Source organism: Fulmarus glacialis, unplaced genomic scaffold (assembly GCF_000690835.1).
Source record: "Fulmarus glacialis isolate BGI_N327 unplaced genomic scaffold, ASM69083v1 scaffold10356, whole genome shotgun sequence".
NCBI lineage: Eukaryota > Metazoa > Chordata > Aves > Procellariiformes > Procellariidae > Fulmarus > Fulmarus glacialis.
The window spans coordinates 52,952-60,789 of record NW_009220024.1 but is presented as its reverse complement, the minus strand read 5'-3'; the positions used below and the strand labels follow the sequence as shown (position 1 = coordinate 60,789).

Here is a 7,838-nt window from a genome sequence, read left to right as displayed (position 1 = left end):
CCCCGCAGGTCCCGCTGCTCCAGCTCGGCCCGGGACAGAGACCTTCCCCTGCAGAGAGTTTGCATCCCTGCCGGTGCCCGGTCCCCGAGGCAGAGCCGGCGGCGGGTGGGCCCGAGGTGCCGGTGTCTGCCTGCTGGCTCTGCCCCTTTGCAGCATTTTACTAATTTAGGCCCTTTGTGCAAATTGGCAAAGAAACACACGTGCAGTCCCACAAAACTAGTAGTTTGAGAGCTGACAATACCACGCTTGTCATCATGTTCGGTGTTTGCTGTTTCCTCTGGAGGCTCACTGCCTTTTTGCGTTCTCTCATCCTCCCCATTCCATGCTGTAGAGCACGTGGCCTGAATTTGACTGGCATTCAGGCATCTCTGCCTCATTCAGATCACGTGAAGGTCACAAATGCATCACCGACACCCGGACAGTTACGGAGGCACCCTGCTTTTAACCGTGAACCAGAGGTGTGGAAATGTGCTTGAATGTCTCTATGAAATGCCAAAAAGGGGAGGAGGCCTTGAATGTTTTTTGCAGCACTCTTTTTTTTCTGTTTGGATTATAGAGTGTCTGTCTTGTTTTACCAGAAAAGCTGCCAGACTGGGAAAATTTCAACAGCAGAAACTGCAGTACAATCTCATACTAGCCGAGATGCTGGCGTGCAGACGGATCAAAGTAAAGATGCTGTCCAAGACTTCCAGCAAGAAGTCCAAGTAGATTACGCTAGTCTTCTGTCATTCCTTCAGAGAGTGGAGGATGCTGTTATCAAAGAGCTAAATAAAAACTGGGAAAGCCGTGCCTTTGATGGCTTTGAAGTGAACTGGACAGATCAGAACGAAACAGTGAGTTGACAGAATTCAGATCCTTGTCATTACCCAGCAGAGCTGGTTGCAGTGGCTCTAACTCATTAGTTCTATATCTTACTGCTGTGATTGTTCTTTCCAGATTCTAATAATTAGAAATTACTAGTTGTTGTTTTCTCCAGCTTTCTCCCTTGCTTGGTAAAACTCTTCTTCCTGCTAGTGACTGTGTTGCAGCAGCTTTGTGAGAAGGAAGCCTGCAGTTGGTGTAGGCTTATCTTCAGCTTCCAGCAGCCCCTTTAGAGCATGCCAGACTAGCAGTTATCTAGGAACAGTTGCAGTCAGTGATTCGGCAGGTCTTCCTATTTAGATTATCTTTGTTTAGTGTACAGTGCTCAAGAGTGGAAGCAATTTGTATCAGTCAGTACATGTTGGTACAGTTGTTTTCAGACCATTGGTTGTGAAGCTTAGCGAGTGCTAGACTCGTACCTGGGGGGCTGTCGTAAATCCTTACGGCACAGCCTTCCAGAGTTGTCATGCAGCCCCTGAAGTGTGCAGTCTGTGAGAGGTAATTATGAAGTGACAGTTGGTTTGGTAGGGTTATGTGCTTCATTTTTTTTTTCCCCTATAGGAATTCAATAACTTCTTCTGTGCTACCTGGACAGAGGGGAAGCCTACGCTGTAACCATATAATATATGCAGGGGCATGCACAGATCTCATTTCTCTGTGTTCGGAGATTATTGCTTCAGTGCTTGAATTTGATCTTTTCCAGGTGTTGTGTTTGCATACGTTGTCATACCCAGACGCTCAGGATCAAAACCTACAGGTTACCAGCGTCTCCTGGAATGCAACTGGATCCGTTGTTGCATGTTCATATGGCCGGTGAGTATCTGAGCGGATTGAGAGCGCAACTGAGGTTGATGTGATGTCTGAGGCTGACCTGGGTTTTAGATATGTTTGCTTCCTCTGCAGTAATAAACTAGACAGATATATATACACACCTTATGCAAGTTAAATAATTCATATTCAAAGAAACAAAATCTCAGGGCAGTCTTAAATTATGGCTTTTATTTCTTCTACTTTCCCCTCTGCCCCAAAAATGGATACACGTACTCTTAGTGATTTGTTTCTAGATAGATTCTGTTTGGAAAGAAAATGCAAAGAGCAGATGCACTTGCAAATATATGTGGGTGAGGTTTGGAAGTACGTGCTTATCTTCATTGAAGATCGTGTTGTTTTAATGTGGTCTCTTAACACCCCGGATGAACCTGGCACCCATTCACGCGTGCGCCTGATGCCACGGACATGTGCTAACAAACATTTAAGAATTTCTGAATTGAGGGTTGGACAAAACTTTCATCTAATCTAATGAACGTCTATAACAGCCTCTCCCTTCTGTGCCCTACTGCTCTCCTTATTCCTTTTTCCTTCCACTACTGTTTCCTTAGATGAAAAGCCCCAGCAGAAAGGGGATCCATGGGTGAATGCATAGGGAAGAGCAAAACAGGGCAAACTTGTATGTTACTTGCCCCTTCTGCTCTCCCAGTCTACAGCTGTTTTCAGATTAGAATGTGGTTTCTGTGTCTGTGGTTACCCTCAGTAGAATTCCCTTCCATGAACTTGCACAGTTGCTGTGAATCTGTGTAAACTTCTAGCATCTACATGTTTAATAAGGAGTTTCACAGATCAACTACCCATTGGATGAAAAATCGCTCCTTTTATTTGATCATATCTCTTCCAATAAAAGAAGTAAGAGCATCAAATAAAGGCAGTAGAAGTCAGGCTCAAAATAATTGCTCCCTGTCCTGGCCGCAGACTGTTCTGTAGATCTCTGTCCTCCATATCATCTCCTTGTAGCAAGACAGGACAACATGTTGGTCAGTGTGGTGCTAGTGACAGAATACAAGTAACAGTTTGGTAAGCGTGTGGTGAATGAAACAGATAGAAATAACAAAGAAAGTAGAGTGGCAGCTGTCTCAGCATCCCAGAGTAATAATTCATGAGCCACTTGTGGCAAACAAGTATGATGGGCGTATGGGTATGCCCATCAAGTAGGATGCCCATATGATGGGCATAATCCAATGACTGAATTGAAATCTCTAGAGCTGGGGTGCACGGCATGATTTGTGCAGGGTCACCAACACCGTTTGGTGGTTGTGAAGAATGTTCCTGTGGAGGCACCTGAACCTCAAAACATGCTGCTTATCTCAGGCCAAGCAAGACTTAGTAAGCCTTTTCAGCCCCTATCAGCCCTCCAGGTAAGAGATTTCCTCACTGTGTATTCTTTTTTTGAGTGCCCTGGATTTTTGAGTGCTTGTTTAGAGGAAGCGTGGCTTGCAACTCGGCCAGTTTGCAAATCAGCAGCAATTTGGTCTCCTTGGATTTTCATTCCCAAATACTCACAGCAACTTTCTATATGTGCCCTTTAGATTGTTCCCATTATTTGAATGGTGAGTAGATCTTGGAATAGTGAATCATATCAGAGATGTACTTGCAGGCACTTTGTTCTGTAAGTACAGACACATACTGTATATATACTAGCCTGCAGAGAAGTTTCATCACCTCATGATCCCTTCACCTCAGTTTTCCTTCAAGCCACAAAGCAACACGTTTAAATGCCGAGTCGGGCATATCAGAGCTCTGCTGGACTGGGATTCTCTGAGGAACAGACAAGGCAAGACGTAGCTTTCTCTTCTTCAGGTTGGATGGTGGGGATTGGAGCACAGAAAAATCCTATGTCTGTACCTGGAATCTGGACAGGAGAGGGTTGAATCCACAGCGCCCTGACCTAGTGGTGGACGTTCCCAGTTCTGTCATGTGCCTGGCTTTCCACCCCTCCCAGCCTTCACTGGTAGCTGGTAGGTTGCTCTTACCTTAGATCCTATCTGAAATGTACCCTTATTTCCTTCAGCTTGGATCATTTTTTTTCTCTCTCTCAGCTCAGCCTGAGACTTCTTGCAGAAGTAATGGTGTTGCAGCTCCTCAAACTGAGGAACTAATGCTTGCCAACATCGACATGCACTGTTGCTTCTGGACTGGGAACTGGGACTTGCTCTTTCAGTGACATCTGCGTTTATATCATCTCCGCAGAGAGAGATGATAGAAGGAAATTCAGCCCTGGGTGTAAGTGGGAAGAGCATGCTTATTTCGGTAGAGCTATATTCTCTTATACCAGAGCTGACTGTGCCCTCTATATAGCTGCCAGTCCTCTGAAGCTGGTGGGCCTGTTTCCACCAGAGCTTCATTTGTGCATTTGTTACTCTGCTGAGGACTGCTCTTCCCACTGGCAATAAGAAGAGTTATCCCCAGTTCTGTTGTAATAACAGCGCAAACTGCCTCTTGCATTACTTGTGTTTATGTGCTGTTAGCCCTTAGATGTGTTATTGGTAGTTTTTTCCTTTCAGGTGGCCTGTTCAGTGGGGAGCTGGTGGTGTGGGATACCAGCAGAACAGAAGACCCTGTGATCTGGAGGACGGGGATGACGGATGACACTCACACTGATCCAGTCTATCAGGTAACAGAGAACATCTACAGTAGATGGGGGGAGGCGAGAGTTGCCATTGCTCTATTTCATACTTTCAGTTCATATTCACCTTACTGGTGCTTTACCTGAAGCTCTCAGACAGGCTGCTACATTTTAGCAGTTATGTTCTCTTTTGGTTGGCAATTTTTCCCCAAATCTAGCTCCTGAACAGGCAGTAGCTGAACTGGACACTTGCAAGTAAAAATAACTTCTCTCCGCTCAGGATAAATGAAGAGTAGGCCTGTTCCCATGCTGTAACTGTTTATTGATGCAGATGCAGCCAACAATACTAGTAGTAGTTTAAAAAATGTAAGCAGCACAGCATCACTGATCCTTAGCTGGAAGCTTAAAGCTACATGCAGGGTCACAACTTGTCACGCAGGCTGGCTTCCTAGTGGTTTTTGTCCTTCTGGGGTACTGTGACTCTGGGCGATCTGTGTATTTTCTCATCTGAAAGTCAGGAAAATACTGCTGTTTATAGCTGGGTGGAAGTGCTATAATACCACATCTCAGAATTGATGGCAGGTGAACCATAGAAACTGCAATACAGAATTCAGCCCTGAACACCTAAACGCGTTTCTCCCCTAGCCTCTACGTCCGTGTGCCAGCTCCCAGCAGGAGCTGGTTTGGTACCGAGATCACGGGCTGCCGCCTGGCGCTGCTCCCGTGTGGTCTTGGTGGGTCAGGGGACCGCAGGCTGCTCAGTGTGGGCTTGGCAGTCCTGACAGTCCCCCTCGTCATGAGCCCGTGGCATTTGGAACAGGTTAACTGGTTACCTGACACCAAGCACAGAAACCACGCCCGGCTGCTGAGCGTGTCGACGGACGGGAAGATCCTGGTGTGGAGGGAAGAACGAGATGGTCGGCTGGCCTTGGCCGAAGGATTCGCCATGGTGGCTCAGCAGATCCCTCGCAGCGCTCAGCTGAAGAAGGTGAGTTCAGCGGTTCAAAGAGGGCTGATTTGACAAAAACACTCTTAACTCTGCAGCGCACGTGGCAGAGCTCGCCTTCCACATGACAAGGGCCAAGAAAAGCCCCTTTTGAACATATGCACTAACCCTTGATCCCCATCTCCTTTCCCATACTGAAATCACTCCTTGGAAGACCGGCAAGAGCTGAGGTTTTGCCGTACTCTAAAGACAAGCTGCTGGGATGGAGAAGAGAACTTGCTTATAATAATACTCATTCACATGAATCCCCTTGTAGGAGGGTGCCGCACAGGTTAAAGGCTGAGCAGCGCTACAGACATCACAGCGGGTGCAAGTTGTGCAGCAAACAGCCCATCAGGTTGCTGGCAGGCTGGTTCATGCTACTGTAGCTGCAGGTGCGTTTCAAGGGGGCCCCCAGCTCCCACCACAGCTTTCCCACCACAGCTTTGTCTCTTTTTTCTCCCAGTTTGCCTGGGGAGAGGCAGCCGTGGGCGTGACCTCGCTCTCTTTTTCACACTTTGATCCCCGCGTGTTCGTTGTCGGTGTGGAAGGCGGCTATTCCCTGAAGTGCTCCACTGCAGTAGAGACGCTGGCTCTCCATCGGACTAGCAGTTCTGTTCCCCTCAGGGCACCCGCGGAGCTCGCCTTCTCCCCGCACGGTGGGCCGGTGTACTCCGTGAGCTGCTCGCCCTTCCACAGGCAAGTGCTGTGAATTAACACCGGTGCTGCATGTTGGACACAAATTACCGCCTGGCTCTACACGTGCATTTTTCAAATAGCCCCTGGGGGGGTGTGTGTACAAGTTCCAAAAAAGGGTGACCTGGCACTGGGAACTTGATCGAGTAACTTCCCGTCGTAGGAGAAACAATGTCCGTTGGCGCTGGTGAAGCTGCCTACTCGAACATGCTGCGTGTGGGCGCAACACGAGTCACACAAAATAGCGTTTGTACTCGGGCCAGCGTAGAACATTAGCACCTTCCTTAGATCATCCTAGACATTAATATTGAAGAGCAATTTAAAGACAAGGGGAGGAGCTGGAGAAGTCATTTATTTATCAGTGCTTAAGTGATCTGCCCATCAGAAACCTTACTAGGAGCTGCCTGAATTTAAATTAGAAGCTCACAGCTCTTCCTGTATTTACCACCATCCATGGAAGAGGCCCCGAGCCATGTTTCTATGAAACATGCTGACAGCCCAGGTTTGCATTTAATTTGCATGAGACAAACACAACTCTAACAATGCCTGTCTCTGGATCAGCAGTTCTCACAACCCACCATCAGTACTCAGCGGACAACAGGAGCCCTCATTAAACTTAATTGAGGGCAGTAACAAAGCTGTGTCTCTACAGACCACATCCCAGGGTACAGCTTGGAAATCGCCGCTTTAGGAAACACATTCAGACTTTTGCAAAGCAGTAATGTTGTCCAAGATTATGCTCCTTGACTGATTTTTGTTCTGTATCTTTAGCAATAAAGCCAAAAAAGTTTTCTTGCTTCCTCCCTCCCCCAGGAACCTCTTTCTGAGCTGTGGGACTGATGGACAAGTTCACTTGCACTCCATGTTGCAGACACAAGCCCTGGTTTCTCTGCAGTTATCGAAGAAATACCTCTTCTGTGTACGCTGGTCTCCAGTTCGACCACTGGTCTTTGCAGCTGCGTCTGGGGAAGGCAAGTAAATGCAGGTGCCTATTCTCAGACATAAAATTAAGATTGTGCTGAGTATTAATTAGTACAAGTCAATTGTACTGATCAGCACTTCCCCCAAGCAGAGGAGCAATGACCATTGTTTGTACTGTGCAATTAGTATAATGGAGTAAGTTCTAACTAGCAAGACTACTTCAGTCACAGTTATTTTTCACTTTTGATGATACCTTTACTTCTGTTGCCACAGCCATTCATAGGGCTGTAACATGGCAAGATTACTGTGGCTAAAACTTATTTCCAGCTTCCTTGTTTTTGCATTTACTTCTAGGGCTAATGGTTTAAAACAAGAAATTTCTCCCTAGAAAGCAGCCCAAACATTTTTGAGTCACAGAATTTGGCAAGCTGGTTTCAGGTCTCTGACAGCAGAACAAATCTGTGCTGTCTTGCAGCGATGTCAGCTGTCACAGCCTCGACACCATCAGAGGGAAGGGGAAAGAGGTTAAAAAGAAAAACTCCTAAGTTCTGGACTAAGCAGATACTCATCTGCTGTTAAATACGAAGTCCGTTGCCATAAAGCTGCAATCAACGTTTCTGTTCTATAGGAGACGTGCACCTGTTTGATTTTGAGAAGAGCTCGCGGAAGCCTGCCGTTTCCATAAAGCAGGCCACGGGCGAACGCCCCGTGTACTGCTTAGAATTTAACATCAAGCAAACTCGGCTCTTGGCAGCAGGGGATGCTACCGGTACAGTCAAAGTCTGGCAGCTGAGTTCTGACTTCACTGAGCAGGGACCCAGGGAAATGAATCATCTGGAGCAGCTGGCAAGCGAGATCATGGACTAAGGCAGCAACACAGCCAGCTGCGTGAAGCCTGTTACTACTCTGACTCCAGGAACAGTCGCCCACTCACCTCTTCACAGCGTTGGCCTGTAAAACACGCATCCACATAACAGT

The 7,838-nt window shown here is 47.1% G+C and overlaps 1 protein-coding gene across 1 annotated transcript; it reads left to right on the top strand.

The window, feature by feature from the left end:
• Window positions 1-578: 578 nt before the first annotated feature.
• On the top strand, window positions 579-7,793 carry WDR34 (WD repeat domain 34; the record flags this gene model as incomplete). The annotated part of the gene is made up of 8 exons (XM_009580597.1): window positions 579-833; window positions 1,565-1,674; window positions 3,493-3,650; window positions 4,197-4,306; window positions 5,079-5,246; window positions 5,710-5,942; window positions 6,753-6,910; window positions 7,489-7,793. Coding segments are annotated over 8 exons (1,431 nt in total), but the record flags the coding sequence as incomplete, so codon positions are not given.
• Window positions 7,794-7,838: the final 45 nt, after the last annotated feature.